The 19,365-nt window shown below is 41.7% G+C and overlaps 1 protein-coding gene across 6 annotated transcripts in view; it reads left to right on the forward strand.

The window, feature by feature from the left end:
• Positions 1-2,912, forward strand: part of GRIA3 (glutamate ionotropic receptor AMPA type subunit 3) — a 261,251-nt gene extending 258,339 nt beyond the window's left edge. For 3 of the 6 annotated variants that reach the window (XM_029067976.2, XM_029067972.2, XM_029067974.2), the window contains one exon: positions 816-904. Coding sequence is in view for 1 of the 6 variants with exons in the window: in XM_029067979.2 (XP_028923812.1) it covers positions 816-948 (133 nt within the window). In the remaining 5 variants the exon portion in view is untranslated. Of the gene's footprint in view, positions 1-815 lie in introns of all 6 variants that reach the window. The other 3 variants (XM_029067979.2, XM_029067973.2, XM_029067975.2) reach the window with 3 other exon arrangements.
• Positions 2,913-19,365: the final 16,453 nt, after the last annotated feature.

Here is a 19,365-nt window from a genome sequence, read left to right on the forward strand (position 1 = left end):
AGACACACTGGACATCACATGCATCACATCAGGAAGGCATCAATCACTGATATCACCTGAGCATAGAGAATTTTCCCAGAGGACCCCAACCCTCACACTTGCTCCACAGTCACAGCGTTCCCCTCCGGAGTCCAAATGACCATGGGTGCCATGCCTGAACCGTAAACCTCAGCAGCAGAAGCTGAGAAAGAAGGTGGCCTGGGGATGAAAGTAAAATCAAAAAACAAAAAACACAAAAACCCCTGACATTAAGGAATCTGGTATGCATTCGTACCAGACAGGAAAGAGACCAGCTGAAAACCAGACTGTCCAGTAAAGAAGACCCATACAACTGATGCCCTTGGTCATCATCAAGGCAGTGCCAGGGGCAATCAGCATCCCAACTATCAGCTCTTCAGCAGAAATATGAAATGAAGTTTAATCAGGTAGAAACTGGACAGAGCTGAAGCAGTCTCTCTCCCCTCCCTCACCTTCCCAGTTGTAAGAATAGATACTGCCCTTTTCATTCACATGAGGACAGCCATTCTCCCTTGCTGCTTTTGGTTTTCTCAGTTCTTAAAACTGCTCTCCCTGGACCTCCCAGCCTTCGGGTGTTGCTCCAATATCCCATCACCCAATTCCTTGTGGAGAGGCTAAATGACTTTGCTCAATCTGTTCTCGGATAGCCACGAGATATTGACTCTAGGTGAGTCAAGAGTAGATTATCCTTTTGGTAATGGAATACACATCATCCATCTGGCCAGCATAGAGCCACTCCTCGCCATTTATTCATTCCTCATCGAACAGTTTCCTGAACTCTTCTGTTTGTTTTGTAGATCCCCCCGCTGCCGGAAGCACGTCAAAAGAGGAGCAGCTGAGAACGCTGGCTACTTCTGCCCGAGTTGGTTTTACTCCCTCCTTGGTGTCGGGCATGACACATGTATTGCTGATGGTGCAATGAACTTTTAATAGGAAAAACTGATTTTCTTTCTCCTTCAGTGCCTTATGGAACACTCTGAGACTCACAACAATGCAAACCATCACTGAAATATTCTTGCTTTGCTTGAAAAAAAAATGGACATACAAGATTCTAGTATGTGAAAAAAAATATTCTTGTAAAAAAAATTCAACAAAAAGCCATCCTTTGATACCACTGCACAGTCTGTGAACTTCATGTTCTTTAAAAAAAAAAAAGTCAGAATCAGCAAGTACCCTAACTGGTCTCAAAATAATTCACTCTTCTTGATTTAAAAAAAAATAAATATCTGACTCCCTTTGCCTGGGAATACAGACTGGCAATTCTTATGGGATCTGCTGACTAGAGGTTTTTGGTAGTTCCAATTGGTGGCAATTTTCTGGAAGTTCCAAAATCCTTCCATGTGATTAAAATGTATATCAAAAAAAGGTGAACGCAACATTGAGAAAAGGACATTCAAACACTTCTCAAAATGGACTAAATTAGAATTCCTGGATGCTTAAAAACAACTGATTTGTGAAAGAGGTTGGTTCCTCCCACGTCTGTAAGGAGATGAATTGAGCTGTACAGCTACTCTGTGTAGCACATTAACAGGACACTTTATCAGGCATATTTATGGGTGCTTTATTTGCAAGGTGTAAAAAGGCTTTCAAAGAAGCCAAAGATTTAGGTCCATCTCTATTTTTTTTTGCTCAACTATATATTTTCATTCAAAATAACTGAACTTATTTAATATTGAGGTGAGTGAAGTGCTTCACAGACACGGCCAGCCTGGTAACACTGTGTTTCGCTCTGCTTCTCGGATCATTCTACTTGGAAAACGTACACAGAGAAAGCAGGAAAGTGTCTCCACTCTGGCCTTCCGTGTCACCCTACAATTCCATGATCTAAATTGATTCTCACTATTTTAGTTCTACCAGCTTTCGCCAGGAGTTCCAAGACTCCTCATCAAGAGATGCATGTGTCCTTTTCTATTTTGCAAAGACTAAACTGTGTTCCAAATTCTACCGCTTAAACATAGGTCCTCAGCATTCCTCATTGCCAGGTTCTCCAATATGGGCAATTTCTCCACCTTAACTCTGCCAGAAGACTATTTAAACTGCATCTTTTTAAAAAAAGGAAAACGCATTCTGTAGGAAACAATTTGAAGAAGTCAAAGGAAGTGTTTGCATACTAATTACCTCTTATATAACAACCTAGGCTTTCAGTAGTTCAGTAGTCTTATCTCATTGATAATGTGCATTGGGAAGTCACTCGAAAGAAATGATAATGAGCAAAGATTCATTTGGAAAGCAGGACCCTTGGGCTCTTAGTTTACTCATAGTGTATTTGACCTTTCTTCAAAAGGAAAAGTGTAATATAGATAAACTTCCATCCCAAAAATAATTTCATAAACGAACAATTAACTGGTCAAATTTTTAAAAATGATATTGAACAAGAGAAAATTGTTGTGTTGTTCTTTTTTTTTCATGAAACTGTGATTTTCAACTCTGAATGCTATAAAGTTCCCCAAAGGGAAGCAAAAACAGTGCGATTAAAAAAGTTGTATTTAAAAAAAATCAAATCTTTTCTTAGATGCTGTATAAAGAGAAATGTATGTTTATCAAATCAAATCAATTTTTAAGAGTGGAAACTTCACTGCGGTGGAGAGGTTTGGTAATTGGTTTGTTATTTTTTAAAAACTTGCATGTAAAAACAAAAAAAGTGTTGGTTGCTTCAAATTCCTGCTACTAACTTCAAGCTACGGGAGTTCAGCAGTAGTTACTTGAGGATTTTTTCCTATATTTTTCTTTTGTCGTTAGAACTGCACTTCAGTGAACAGAAAAATTGCCAAGCAAATTAATGGCTGTAAAAGCATAAACTGCATGTGTGGGCATAAATTACCAGGCCTCATTTTAATGAGGTGTTGTACAAAGAGTTTTAATACATTTTGTAAATAAAATTGTAAAGAAAACAACATGTCTGCGTGTTAACTAAGTGTCTGTGATTCACTTGGATGAGGGGACAGGTTAGGAAGCCTTCTCATTTGTTTTTCTTCTCCCAAAAGGCAAGAGTTGGGTCACCTCCAGGGAAGGGGGCAAAACAGCCTCCTCCACCCTTTCCTCCAGGGCTATCTAATGCACTGGGCCTAATTCAATCCAGGTAAATGGACCAAAAAGGAAGGGAGCAAATTGGGCCCAAATAAAGATTTAAATTGTCCATTGGTTGCCACAGAGATAAGGTAGAACTTAAACATAAAAACGCTATTACTATTTGAGTATGTGTATATCCTTCACCTATATGTTCAGTTTACTATTTTCAGAAATTCACCCTAATCAAAACAAAATTCCAGTGAACTTCAGTTGATGCCTTAGAAAAATCCTATTAGTGACTATGGCCACCCAAATTCCTCACTCATTCACCATTTCTCGCCTATTTGCCTATCTCATAGAGTTCCCCTGGACAGGCCGGGAGAGGCTGTTCAATAGAAGGGAGGGAGCATGCTAGACAGCCCCCACTACATCTCAGATCTCCCTAGCCCATCTCCATTGCAACTTCCCCCTTGCCAGAACCAAAAGTGCCAGGTCCTGGTATCAAGAGCAGAAGATGGGCCATATCCACTGGCAGATAAGGGCACTGGACATCAAGAATGAGGATCAGATGATACTCCCGAGGGAACCCTTTGATTCTAGATGTCGAGGCAAAAATCAGATCTGCCACAAACTGTTGAGGAAAGATTCTACTACTCTAATACCCAGTCATGGGTCTTGCATGTTGCAAATCTAAAGAAGAGGCCCATTAGATTCACCGTCACAGGTCCTGAGTAACTATGCAATTCGGTTGCGGTTGGGTTTTTCCCTCATACAGTGTTTTTTTATTGACCTGGTACCATAGCTTCCAGTACAGTTCATATATCCTAGGCATTCTTTCTGAGGGTAATAGATGATAAAAGAACTGGATATCACTTCAGTCCTGATTCATTCATTCAATCACATGTATTGAGCGCTTACTGTGTGCAGAGCACTGACTAAGTGCTTGGGAAAGTACAATACAGCAACAAAGAGAGACAATCCCTGCCCACAACCAGCTCAACACCTAGAGGGGAGGAGACAGACAACAATACAAGTAAACAAACATCAATATAAATAAATAAAATTACAGACATTAGTGCTGTGGGGCAAGGAGAGGGGGAAATAGCAAAGGGAGCCATTCAGGGTGATGCCGAAGGGAGTGGGAGATGAGGAAAAATGTGGCTTGGTCTGGGAAGGCCTCTTGGAGGAGATGTGCCTTCAGTAAGACTTTGAAAGGGGGGAGAGTAATTGGAGGATTTGAGGAATGAGGGAATTCCAGGCCCTCCTCTGGGTAGAACGAGGGCCAGGGGTCCTCAGCGAGACAAGTGAGATGGAGGCACAGTGAGACGGTTAGCACCAGAGGAGAGAAGTGTGCGGACTTGTTTGTAGAAGCGAAGTGAGGTAGGAGGGGGCAAGGTGATGGAGCACTTTACTGTCAATGGTGAGGAGTTTTTATTTGTTTTGTTTTGGGCCTAATGCAGCTCATGCATTCTAAACATATTCTCTGAGGGCAATATACATTAAGAGAACTGAATATAACTTGTCTTAATAGTAGTAATAATGATTATGATAATGATAGTAATGGTGGTATTTGTTAAGCCCTATATGCCAAGCACTGTACAAAATACTGGGGTAAATATAAACAAGGATACAGTCCCTATCAGATACGGGGTTCCCAGGCTTAGGACGGGGGAGGAGAGATATCATATTATCATTTTACATATGAGGAAACTGAGACACATAAAAGTGACATCCAAAATCACACAACAGTTAAATGATGGGGCTCAAATTAGAACCCAGATCTCTTGACTGCCAGGTCCATGTCCTTTCCACTAGGCGTGCTGCTTCAATAGGAGGGAAAAAGCTCTCTCACAATTTCCCATTCTAAAAACAAAGCAAAACTCTACCCCTCAAAATAGAGAGCAAATACTACTTAACACCCACCATGTACCCCGTCGCTGGTAAACATATTCAGAGCAAAATAATCACTGGCTACAAAGACCTTATTTGAAATTAGCTAAAACCCATTTTCCCTTCTCAGAGTTGCACCTGGAGAATTTCCAGTACTCTCCCAGTCTCGACTACAGGTGGGAGAGTCAAGCAGAGGCATACTCATTTCATTCCTAGCTTGGACAGTGGCTAGAGAGTGGAAGGCAATCTCCTACAAGTCAAAACTCACCTGTGCTGGGCAGCAGCGGCACGGGAGAGAGTCGAGGGTGGAGACTCAGGTTTACTGCATGGAAAGAGGCAATGGTAAACCACTTCTGCACTTTTACCAAGAAAACACTATGGATATCACTACCTACACTACCAGAACGATTGCAGATGGAGATGGGGAGTTATGGGAGAGATGTGTCCATGGCGTTGCTATGGGTCGGAGACTCTTCGACGGCATAAGACAGGACAAAACCCATTTGATCAATCCTCTAGACTGTAAACTTGTCCCCTAGACTGTAAGCTCACTGTGGGCGGGGAACATGTCTTTATACTGTTGTGTTGCACTCTCTCAAGTGCTTAGTACAGTTCTCAGCACATAGTAAGCATTCAATAAATATGACTGATTATAGAGACAGTAAAGTTGATATATGTATATAATAAAATTGTCCTGCTTGCCCAAAGACTATGACATTCAGTTAGGTGGGCAACGGGGTGGGAAGGGTGGGTGGAGGAGGGGTCAGTGTCTGAAAGGACCCGTGAGCAATCCCCAGTTCCAATTGCATTGTGCACACACTCAGGACTGTCTTCTGGGGGCTGTTATTCATTATTTGAAGTATTGAATGCTCTCATCACTTCTGCCTTATCTCCTGATCCTCACGAAGCACCTTATTAAAATCATATCTCCTCCGAGAAGACTTCCCCAATGAAGCCCTCATTTTCCTTACCTCCTCTTCCTTCTGTATCGCCCACGCACTTGGATTTGCACCCCTTAAGGATTTGATATTCACCCTACCCTCAGCCCTACAGCACTTAGGTTCATATCCATCATTGAGCATCATGCCTGTCTTCCCCTTTGTGGGTGGGGAATATGTCGGCCAGCTGTGTTGAACCGTACTCTCCGAATGTGCTCTGAACAAAAAGCACTCCAAAAATCTCATTGATAGATTTTTACCTACTGCATCTCCTGAAGAGGAAGGGCTCAGCTGAGCTCACTAGGATACAAAGCTAGGATTCTAGGAGCTCCTTTATATATTCATAGCTTCTGGGGTTACTCAGGTCCCCTGTGGACATTCAATAAATACCACTCCTATTGACTGACTGAATACAAGACAGCCCTTAAAACCCACCATTACTAAAAGAAAATTGAGCGTTTACTAATGTTTATAAAGCAAACTAACAAGGTAAATAACACCCACTATTTGTTTCCACAAGTTATTGGCAATTTTCAGGTAATGGAGAGAAACAAAATCCTAACATGAAATTCAAAATAGCGAGGGAAGAAATCATTTACTCCAAGTAGGGAAGCCATGGACAGCCTTTGAAAATACCAAACACTGAGACACCTGTGACATGGCATAAGCTGCACCGGGCTTGAAATTAAGTGCTAGGATCCCCGAAGTCTAATCCTGTTTCCTCCACTTGTCTGCTGTGTCACCTTGGCCGAGTCACTTAACTTCACTATGCCTCAGTTACTTCGTATGTAAAATGGGGATTAAGACTGTGAGAAACCTGATTAATTTGTACTTAATTTGTACACTGTATTTGTACCAGAACTTAGTACAATACTTGGCACATATTGAGCACTTAACATCATCCCCCTATTAGACTGTAAGCCCGTCAATGGGCAGGGATTGTCTCTATCTGTTGCCGAATTGTACCTTCCAAGCGCTTAGTACAGTGCTCTGCACATAGTAAGCGCTCAATAAATACCACTGAATGAATGAATCAATCAAACAATTAAAAAAAAAAAGCCCACTCAAATCCAAAGTCTTTCTGGGGGCATTCCCCTGATCCTGTCCCCCTACTTGCTTCAGAGTCTTGGTATTCCCATTCCATGGAGGACATAGAGGTTTCCAATTCCCTAGCCATCCCTGGGATAGGGATAGGGATATAGAAAGAATATATGTACTACGAAATACTGTATATAAGTATACTATGTAAGCATAAGGGAGTTGAGAAAATGAGGAAGCACTGAAGTGGCAGTTGGGGAATATGAAATGAGGGTATTACAAATTAATAGGGGTAGACTCCCTTGAAGAGATGTGATTTTAGAAGGGTTTTGAAGATGGGGGATTGGTTGTCTATTGGCTATGAAGGGGGAGGGCGCAAGCAAGAAGTCAGAGGTGGGAGTAAGGCAGGATAGAGTCCACAGAAAAGCAGCGTGGCTCAGTGGAAAAAGCCCAGGCTTGGGAGTCAGAGGTGATGGGTTCGTATCTCAGCTCTGCCACTTGTCAGCTGTGTGACTGTGAGCAAGTCACCTCACTTCTCTGTGCCTCAGTTACCTCATCTGTAAAATGGGGATTAACTGTGAGCCTCACGTGGGACAACCTGATTACCCTGTATCTACCCCAGCGCTTAGAACAGTGCTCTGCACATATTAAGCGCTTAACAAATACCAACATTATTATTTGACAAACAGGTCATATGGGATGCTGGAGAGAACTGCTCAGTAGAGTGAAGGGAGCAGCTACCAGAGTGTAAAGTGTCAAGGAGATTGTTGGAAATGAAGTTGAGGCATCAGGTGTAAACAACTTGGTCAAGGAGTTTGGTCATGAATGAGAGGAAGGAGATGGAGTAATAGGGAGACATGAGGATGTTTGGAAGCAGAGGAGAAGGAGCCAGCACAGTGTCAGTTGTAGAAGACAGCAACCTGAAGTTGGGACCAAGAGTGGACACAAGTGTTTGTTTCTGGAAGGTTAGAGGGGATGGATTTGGAAGCACAGGTGAAAAGGATAGATTTTGCAAGCAGATGGGAGATCTCTAAAGAGACCAACGACAAAGATAATCAAGAATGGGAGACTGCTGGGGAGATGAGGGAGAAGATTTGGGAGAGCTCACATCTCATGTCTTTGATTTTGTCAACCAAGCAATCGGTGAGGCCACCGGGGGAAGGGAAGGGTGAGGTGGGTGCCCTGGGGATTTCAGGAGGGAGTCGAAGGTCTGGAATGACTGGTGTTGGGGGAAAACAGGGAGGGATGACAGTGAGATTTTCTCCATTAACATCCTCCAAGGGCAGTGTATAAAAGGAAGAACTTTTTCTAGACTATAAGCTCATTTGTGGGCCAGGAACATTCCTATCACATCTGTTATATTGTACTCTCCCAAATGCTTAGTACAGTGTTCTGCTTACAGTAAATGCTCAATAAATATGACTGATTGATTTTTCTCTCACATACCTTGTCATTTGTGTCCCCCTCATCATAGCAAAGGCCCAGTTGAATCCAGTGGGAGCCAACGGACTGGGACAAGCACCGTGGCTAGCATCAGGGGAGGATAGTCGGATCAGCTGCACTGACAATTAGAGCCCAGGGAAGAGCTGTTTCTGCTCTTGGGCTTCCTGCCATACCTTTGCCTTGAATAGTCAATCAACAGTACTTACTGAACACTTCCTGTATGCAGAACACTTTACTAAGCACTTGGCAGAGTACAATTCAAGTTGGTAGACACCATCTTTACTCTAAAGGAGCTTACAATCTTGACTCATTTCTGATATCCCCCTCCCTCTCCAACTCAGAAGCAAGGAAAAATTTTTCCATTTTGGAATTTCACACCACATACACAGATTTGCATTGAGAAAGCAGAGGCTCAAAGCACAGCAGAACAGTCCCACTTCTTTCGGAGCCCTCTCACTGTATACCCATAACAGAACCAAATGCAACCTAACTGCTCTGCTGTTAACCAGAAGCAAGCCTTTCAGACCCACTCCACAGCCCAGAGAACAGAAACTGTTGCCTGTACATGATAGCCTGCCATTGAGAGCCAGGGGTGTTGATTTGTCTGCTTATTCACAACATGTGAACTATAAAAGTGTGAAAGAAACTGTAATGACAACCTAATAAATAATGCTCTCCCTATGTGGGCAGCCTCTGCAAAGCTTCCCCTGCAGTGGTTTCGTTGAGCTTCAGTGCTGTGGCAAAATAGTTGATTTGAATTTTCCTAATGAATATTCATTAAGTTGAACAAGTCAATTAAAGCTGCGGTGGCAGTTCATGAAAAACCAGAATGCTAGTAAACATTCTATCTCAAGTTTCACTCCATCAACCTGTCAATAAAAGAGTTGAAGCATCGGCTGTACAGGGCCTGTGTTTTTCAGATGATTTTTCCAGTGGAAACAGTATTTCTGGCCATATGTCTGAGGAGCATAGTAGTCTAGTGGAAAGAACTTGGGCCTGGGAATCAGAGGACCCGGGCTCTGATTTCAATTTTACCACTTGATTGCTGCGTGACCTTGGGTAAATCACTTAATTTCTCTGTGCCTCAGTTTCCTCATCTGTACAACAGAGATTAAATCCTTGTTCTCCCTCCTATTTAAACTGTGAGTCCCATGCAGGTCAGGGACTGCATCCTACCTGATTATCATATATCTACCCCAATGCTAACTACAGTGTTTGGCCATTGGAGATGCTCAACAAATACTATTATCATCATTATTTTTAATGACAATACCACAATTAAGGTGCATTCAGTGGCAAAACTGTGTGTGCAAGGAGGATGCCATGGACATAGGATTTTGCACATGAGTGCTCAATAAACAGAATTCACTGATGATGATCATGCTGTCTACTACTTCCCCTGGCCCAGGTCAGTGCCAGCAAGCAATTCTTTTTTCACCCTTTCCAGCCCCTAGCCCTATTCCCATATCTAGTCACTACCCCGGAGTCTCAGATAATAATGTTGGTATTTGTTAAGTGCTTACTATGTGCAGAGCACTGGTCTAAGCGCTGGGGTAGATACAGGGTCATCAGGTTGTCCCACGTGAGGCTCACAGTTAATCCCCATTTTACAGATGAGGTAACTGAGGCACAGAGAAGTGAAGTGACTTGCCCACAGTCACACAACTGACAAGTGGCAGAGCTGGGATGTCCAGGCCTTTGGAAGCTGGGAAAAGGACAGTAGCCATTTCAGAATCCCTCCCTCCCCTAGACAGTAGCTTCTAATGGGTGAACTCCTGGACCAATGAGGAAACGGCCAGATGCAGATGGCGAATAGTTGCCCTTCCATCTCTGCATCAAATGCAAACTCCTAACCGCTGGCTTTAAAGCACTCAATCAGCTAACCCTCTCCGACTTTACCTCACTGATCTCCTGCTACAGCCCAACCCACACACTCGGCTCCCCTAGTGCCAGCTTACCCACTGTGCCCCGATCTCGTCTATCTTGCCGCTGACCCCTTTCCCAGTGCCTTCCCCAAGCCTGAATTCCCTCCCCTTCCTTAAATACCACATCGCCACTCTCCCCACCTTCAAAGCCTTATAAAGGTCACATCTCCTCTGAGAGGCCTTCCTCAGTTAAGCCTTCCTTTTCCCAGCTCCCTCTCTCTTCTGTGTTGAAAGAATCTTCTGAATCCTGCTGAAAGAAACCTTGAGAAGCCATCTCCCCACCCAGGAATACAGTACCTTTAGGATGCTCACAATCTTCAGAGAGGGAGGACCCATCACCCCCTCCCTACTTTGGACTGTCATTTATCTTAATCTTAATGGATGATAATGTAATATGTAAATAATAATATAGTAAGACCATAAGGATAAAGGGCTTCTTGAAATATAAATACTGTTTTCTCTATTCCACCTCCTTTAGCAAGACTTTGACGACAAACAATAAATATGGAAAAAAGATTTATAGTTGTGAAAATTGAACAGGAGAAAATTTTGGTGTTAACATTCATTCCCTCAGTCTCTGAAATGTCCCATTCTACTGACTGCAATGTAAACAACTCCCGGATAATTACTGTAATGTCCCATTAAACTAATGGATTTAATCCCATAAGTCACTTTTATGAATAATATTTAAAATATAGCAATAATTCAGAATACGATTCACTTAAAGTTTGTTCCAGGAAAATGCATTATCACACACAGTACCAAACACCTTTTGTTTGTGGAGTTATTCCTTGATCTCAACTTGCTAGCTAGTGCTACACTACAGTAAGTATAACTAACACTGCACACAAACACCTGCCGAAGATTTATTGCACAAAGGAACTGAGGGCCCATTGAAAAGTCTACTCACTTTGGTATATTGACAGCTTCTAAACAATTAATTTTCATCATGGGTATTTCCTTCCACTAATTCTATCTTGCACGCCACTGCTAGAGGCCACTTGTTGTGACTGTGCTTCACTGTATGTCCCCCCAAAACAATGTTTTGCCCCCCTACTAGTGTATATGTCCCTGTCAGTCTCCCATTTTACAAGCTGCTTGGCCATTCTCCACTCGTCCACTCTCTTCACCTGTGCTGTCCAGCAAAGCTAAGTTCCCCTAGTACTGCTGCTCCGCTTGAGAACTGTCTGCATTTCTCTTCTGCAATAACATCAGCTTCCCTAATTCGAACAATCAATGGCATTTATTGTGGATTTTATTGAGCACTTTCTGGGTGCAGAGTACTGTACTAAGCGCTTGCGATAGTAGATAAGATCCCAGCCCTCCAAGAGCTTACAATCTAATTAGGGGGATAAATATCAAAACAAATTAGAGACAGGGGACGCAGCAGAGCATAAGGACATGCACATAAGTGCTGTTAGGATAGTGTCCTAACATAGGTGACACAGGAAAGAGGGCAAATAGGGTGGTGAAAATGAGAGGTTAGTGGGGGAAGGATTCTGAGAGGTGATGATTTTAGTAGGGCTTTGAAGATGGGGAGAGCCGTGGTCTGTCGAACTTTGGTGAGGCGAGTGATTTCTAGGCCAGAGAGAAGAAGTAAGTGATGGCCAGCGGCCAGGGAGATGAGATTGAGGTACAGCGAGTAAGTCGGTATTAGAAGAGCGAAGTTTGTGGGCTGGTATGTACTAGGAGATCAGCGAGGTAAGGTAGGAGGGGAAGATCTGACTGAATGCCTCCAACTCAATGGCAAAGAGTGATGGGTGAAGGGCGGATCACAGTGGGAGATTAGCAAGGTTAGGTAGTAGGGAAAAATTGATTGAGTCCCTTAAAGCTACCAATAAAGAGTTGTTGTTTGATAAGGAGATGGACGGGCAACCATTGGAGGTTTTTGAGGAATGGAGATCTATGTCTAGAACATTTTCTTGAAAAATGACCAGGGCAGCAGAGTGAATATTGACTGGAGAGGGGAGAGGTTGGAGACAGGGAGGACAGCAGAGAGGCTGACACAAATAGTCAGGGTGGGAAAGGATAAGGGTTTAGATCCAGATGGTGGAAGTTTTGGATGAGGAAGCAAAATGAGGTATGGATTATATGGACTCGTACCTTGAGAAAAAGCCAAACTCAGAGATATATGCCAGCCTCACTTTCTAGGAATTGACCAGAGGAATTATTCCAACTCTCAGAAGAAAAGTGAAAACTCTGACAAGAGAAAGTTACCTCCAGTTGGAAGCTCTGTTAATGAAGGCATTCAAGTGTCGGAATCATTTCAGTGACTTATACCACTTATTCAAGCTTCGTATTACCTCAAAGCTCAGAAATCTTGGTGGGAAAATGCAAAGACACTGTAGAGATGGAATGAAAATTAGTTAATATTTAATATGGTTCAACAGTTGAGTCATAGATACACAGAAAACCTCATTTGCTAGCCAGTGTGAAACTCAAAAGAAACACGTTAACAGCTGGCACTGCAGTGCAGTTACATTTTTAGGGCACTTGATGAGAAAATGAAGCTTTGACTGGAAGCAGTTGGAAACCTAGAGCTCTCAGTGGTGCAAGGAAGAGGCCAATGAACCCGAAAGGTTCTTGATGGTTCTCTTAGGAGGATGCCTGAGACAGGAGAGTAAAACACATTAATGAGCCAAGAATTATGGAACAAAATTCCTCATGGGTGAGAAGAATTGATATTTCTCTGCCATCTAGGTCAAGTCTACAGGCCAGAAAGGTAGGTGACAGGAAATGGTGAAGAGAATGGAGGGAAGAGGTGGAAAAGGAGAGGAAGAGAGAAGGGTAGAGAATGATAAATGCAGGAGAATCAGTGGTGTTTGGGAACTTGATTTGGCAGGAAAATACTCAATGGATGGCTCTAGTTTTCCCTGAAAATCTTTCACCCAGCTCCCCTCAGGTGAATCAACGTCTTTTGGCATAATTTAAGCTCCAGACACACTACCTGAGAGGCCACAGAGATGACCTATCCACTAAGTCTGGAACCTTGAAACCGCAAAAGGGGATACTAATAGGGTACTATCATTACTATGATAATGACATTTGCTTTCAGGATAACTAGACAAATAACCTAAATCAAACTCAAATTCTTTCTTCCTATTGTGCAATACTCCAATTTACTGGTTTATTAACTTGTTTTTCCCTTAAAGGTATGAAACAAGGCTTCAAAGGGTCTTTCCTTTGTGATTTATCACCATGATCTTCTTAGAAAGGCAAATAAATATTCACAGATGGGTTCATTTTGTCAGTACAATTTCATCTATTTTCCCCACAATTATGAGAAGTAAATCCTATTTGCTGAAGGACCAAAACTCTATAAAAGAAGTCTCACTCAGCCTCTTTTATCTTTAAAGGGTACATGCCTCTCAATAACTTCAAGGAGAAGAGGTAGCTAGTATTCCTAAATACACAGTTCCCTTTTCTTTGACTCAAAGAACTTTGCATCTAAGATAACAAAAGATTCTACTTCTATTAGCCTAAAGCAAAGATAGTATATACTTTATTCCCTTCCAGATCTAAAGAATCAGGATTCCTGGTATTAGGTGCCTTTGAGGTCTGATGGCTTCATGATCCCTAATTTCTTTTGTAAAGAAAATTTAGAAACCAAAAAAATTCATTTTTCTTCAAAGTTCCATCCAGTATTTCAAGAAGGGAGTTATTTTTGATGAGGCACATTTTAGAGCAAATTTTTGTACTTTAACTTTACTACATTTATTCTTAAAACAGAGTACTGTGTGCTATCTTCTGCCGGACTGAATAATCATTAGCACTGCTGCTGATTCTATCTGGAACAACTCATCGCTAGACAAAGAATATTCTTGGTGTGAGTCTGTCTGTCCCAGTTAATGCTATTCATGCATATAACTGTAAAGAAACTGCTGGGCAGGAAAGCGTGGCCACAAAAACTGCATGCAAGGTGAAATCCAAAAATCACCAACATCATAGTTTCAAAATTATAGGTTTAACTAGTGTCCAGACAGTTCCCCTTCAGCCAGTAAATGTGTCTGCCAGGGAGAAGAGGATAATCCATCGGCTGGAAGTAGGACTCTTGGGTTTACATCATATGGCCTTTCCTGGAAACACCATTTAAACAGCGTGGTTTAGTGGTTAGAGCACCGGCCTGGGAGTCAGAAGGATGTGGGTTCTAATCCCAACTCTGCCACCTATCTGCTGTGTGACCTCAGGCAAGTCACTTAACTTCTCTGGGTCTCAGTTACCTCATCTGTAAATTGAGGATTAAGAGTGTGAGCCCCATGTGGGACAGGGACTGTGTCCAACCAGATAGACTTGTATCTACCCCAGAGTTTAGAACAATGCTCAGCACATAGTAAGCACTTAACAAGTACCATAATTATTATTGTTAGGTATGCTTGCATTTTTTAATTCAAAACTGGAATTCTTTGTTTGGCAGGGCGTGTGCCCTCAACGAACACGGGGGTGAATAAGAGAAATGTGTTTTGTTTTGGTTCATAGTGAGATTCTTGAGAAGCAGTTTGGCTTAGTGGATAGAACAAGGACCTGGGAGTCAGAAGGACCTGGCTTCCAATCCCAGCTCTGCCACCTGTCTACTTTATGACCTTGGGCGAGTCATTTTACTTCTCTGTGCCTTAGTTACCTCATCTGTAAAATGGGGATAAAGACTGTGAGTTCCACGTAATGACATGGACTGTGTTTAACCTGATTATCTTGTATATACCCAAGCCCTTATTATAGTGCCTGGCACATATTAACAAATACCATTTTTTAAAAAGTAATGCTACCAAGGGGGCAAACCAACAACCATCCCAGCCAGTAATGAAAGATAATTCAATGTGGAAGACAATCAAGGATCGAATGTGACTGCCCAAGTAAAACTACCTAACAGTGGAGCAGTCTATCTCAAGGTATAGCAATAACTGTGGCATTTGTTTGGTTTTGGGGGGGGTTTTAATGGTATTGGTTAAGCGCTTACTATGTGCCAGGCACTGTTCTAACCACTGGGCACTGTTACTCGTTAAGTGCCAAATATGTGTCAAGCAGTGTACTAAACACTGGAGTAGAAACAATAGTTCCTGTCCCACATGGGGCTCATGACCTTGGTAGAAGGGAGAACAGGTACGTAATCCTCATTTTACAGATAAGACACTGAAGCATAGAGAAGTGATTTGCCCACAGTCACACCACAAGCAAGAATCCAAATCTCCCAATTTTCAAGCCCATTTCCTTTCCACAGGGCCACTCTGCTTCTCATTAGAATCTTAAAACCAGAGATGAAACTATCAAAGACATTACATTACAGTATTCTCTGGAATGGTTCCACTAGCACCCATAAAAAGGAAATTTGGAGAGGTTTCAAGAAATGTAATTCCAGTCACTCTGAGTTACTTCTGCTCCCTACCCCTGAGTCCCTAGTCTGTGATGGGTTAGTTCATATGGACTCCATCTTTCCACGATTCAATCTTTTCAGCCATTAGCACCACACTAATACAGTGTTTACATCCACGAAGTTTGCAGGCCCTTGCAATCATTAATCCTCTATTTGTAATTTGCTTTAATGCCTGTCTCCCCCTCTAGACTGTAGGGCAGGGATTGTCTCTACCGACTCTAATATCCTCTCCCAAGCACTTAGTACAGTGCTCTGCATACATTAAGCATTCAATAAATACCATTAATTGACTGATTATTCCATCGATTAATTATTTATAAAGTCATTGGACTTGAAATGCAGGTCATTTGCACAGTTAACCCCGTACCATATGAACATAACCCATTGTGTCCTGATGCCCTTGCTTGTCAGAAAATCAGAGTTTCTTAACAACATAATTCTCCCAAAATATCTGACAACATCAGCTCATTTTAAGGTGGGTAAGCTGAGGCATGAAGCTATTCATGAAAGTTGTCCACATCCTCATTTGAAGATAATGAAGAGAGTCCATGTCTTTATTCTCAAGCAGCCCACCTCAATGCTAGCCTGTCCTGCAGTGAAATTTTATTTTAAAGGACAAATGTTAAGACTGGAGGTATTTTCAGGATATTTAAGAATTCATCTGCCAACTTACCTGTTTGTTTTCATTTTAACCTGGCTCTACACCATTACAATTTGAAATACAGTAGATGTTTCTTCAGTAGAGTTTCTTTGGAACGACAGTGACATTCAGTGGCCAGTGGAGGTTAATCACAAGTGTCAATAAAAACATGTGTTATTACACTACAGAGTGTACATATATAGATGTATACATGCATGTGTACATATATTTACATAGGTGAGTAAATATATGTATCTAGAGTGAGACATGCACCATATATAGTTGAATTCCACACCGTGTGTGCAATAGATATTAATCAGATTCTACTTTCTTCTCAGGAAAATCAACATGAGCCCATCCAAAGAAGAGTGTCTATATTATTCACCAGTTCTGGACACTGCCCACTGAACACAGGCATTTTTGAACATCTCCAGAAAGCCTAAGATTATTTGAATTCCATAAAGTCAGTTTTGTTAATTGTCAGTGGCAAATGAATTCATCTAAGTTTGAAATTGTCCACAAGGAGGGGTATATATAGTTGCCATCTGTAGATGGGAATTTTTTTTACTCATTTGATTTTCACATTTTTTAATGGCATTTAAGTACTTACTAGGTGCCAGGGAATATACTAATATACAAGCTAATCAAATTGAACACAGTCCATGTCCCACATGGGACTCAGTCTTAATCCCCATTTCACAGATGAGGTAACTGAAGCATAGTGAAGTGACTTGCCCAAGGTCGCACAACAGAGCTGGAATTAGAACTTAGGTCCTCTGACTGCCAGGCCCTTGCTTTATGCATTAAGCCACGCTGCTTTAAACTCATCTTTGATTCTGAAGAGCTCCCAGTGAGTACAAAGAACTGCCCAGTGATGAATATTTTCTAAACACTACAACAAAGGATCATAACAAAGCAGTGGGGTAAAGGCAGTGATAAAAGGGATTAGGAAATTTGGAGGCAAAGAGTCAGGGAGGAGAGAGGGAATGAAGTTTGCAGTCTCCCAAGTGCTTAGTACAGTTCTCTGCAAACAGTAAGCGCTCAATAAATATGATTGAATGAATCAAGTAATTAAATGGTTATTTTGCTGGAAACAGTTTGTCAATGGAGACAGTGGAGAGTTCGGGACATACCAGTATTTCACAGAATGCAAGAAGGGGATGAGTGTCAGTCCTCAAATGCAGGTTTAGAAGTTTTTGCTTCTTATTATTAATTATGGAGGGAATATCCAAATCAATTATACTTATTGACCACTTACCATAGGTAGAGCATTTGGCTTCCACTACATCTGTGACTTCCCTGAGGGGAAGGGTCTTTCTTCTGCATTCTACTCTCCCAAATGCTTAATACAGTGCTCTGCACACAGTAAGTACTCAATAAATACTACTGATTGAGAGTACACTGAAGTTGGCAGGCATGGTCCCTGCCCTTCAGAAGTGTACAGTCTAGTGGGGGAGATAGATATTAAAATAAATTCCCAATGGGGGAAATGGCAGAGGATGAGGTTATATATGTAAGTGCTTTGGGGCTTGGGGTGGGGTATCAAGTGAATGTCTGACTCAAAGGGAAGGAAAATAAGGTGGGTAGATGAGAGATTAGTCAAATAAACCACATTTTATTAAAAAATAAACCCACACTATATTCCTCACAATTCCTGCACGCTGAACATCCAGTGGACCTGCACCGGCCTCATTAAGCAAAACTATTACAGACAATTTGGGAACTAAAATGGAAGGCATTTCATTTATTTCCTAATTTGATTTTCTAAATAGGGACTCTCTGCTTTTCGCTTTCACACTGTGAAGTCATTTTTCTCCTCTATTGGGGTTGTGCTAATTTTCACTGCAGCAGGTTATTATTGCAGTTGTGCCAAATTTAAATATTTGCAGAAAAAAAATGAGGGCCTTATCAAATATTGTGAAAAGTATTCAGAATAGCAGAAAAACTACAACAATTACATTTATTACCAAGTAATACAGTTGTGAAGAAATTGGGATATACACCTGAATTTCAAACCATGCTTCTCTGTTCAGTTGCATGTTGACTCAGTGATGCTCTCAATTCATTACACGATTATTTCAATCACTTATCAAAACGGCATAACAAGACAATTGGAGACTTTAAATACTCAGATTTTTGTACTGGTCTGTTGACAAAAAATTAAATTCATCTAGCACAGTCCAATTGTATATTTAACGTTTTTCGTCTGATCGACATATTTCTATTGCAGTATGATACGTTTGTTCGAATTTATAGATTCTGCAGATAAGCTATAAAACCTCATTTCCATAATTTAATAAGCATTCATTTTATCACGGTTGTCAAATCAATTACACTTAATTCACTCTTTTTTAAAAACTTTGAATTGACCAAAAAAAAAGCTTAGAAAAAGGAAGAGGATGACAGAAATAGGACTAGAGAAATGGAGCAATTTTTAAAGGTTCAAATTTTTCTTTTACTCTGAGTGGTACAGGGAGTTTAATATGGTTTTGGCAGTTACTGCTTCGTTAGAAACTGGAGAAAAACCACCACACTGTCCATCCCTCAACATCTCTCTGTCTATGCAGGGCAGAGTCAGTAATACACTTTCAGACTCATCATCTGGCTTTGAGTTAAATGATCAAAGCCCCCGCATATTCATTCATTCAATAGTATTTATTGAGCGCTTACTATGTGCAAAGCACTGTACTAAGTGCTTGGAATGTACAATTCCGCAACAGATAGAGACCATCCCTGCCCAGTGACGGGCTCACAGTCTCAACATGGGAGACAGACAGCAGAGCAAAACAGAACAAAACAAAAAGACAACATTAGCAAGATAAATAGAATCAAGGGGATGTATACCTCTAACAAAATAAATAGGGTAATACATAATATATACAAATGTGCACAGTGCTGAGGGGAGGAGAAGGAGCAGTAGGCGGGGGTGAGGGGAGGGAAGGGGAGCAGAGCAAAAGGGGGGGCTCAATCTGGGAAGGCTTCTTGGAGAAGTTGAGCTCTCAGTAGGGCTTTGAAGAGGGGAAGAGAGTTAGTTGGGCGGACGTGAGGAGGGAGGGCATTCCAGGACAGCGGTAGGACGTGGGCCATTTATTCAAT

The sequence above is a fragment of the Ornithorhynchus anatinus genome, chromosome 6, assembly GCF_004115215.2.
Source record: "Ornithorhynchus anatinus isolate Pmale09 chromosome 6, mOrnAna1.pri.v4, whole genome shotgun sequence".
Taxonomy (NCBI): Eukaryota; Metazoa; Chordata; class Mammalia; order Monotremata; family Ornithorhynchidae; genus Ornithorhynchus; species Ornithorhynchus anatinus.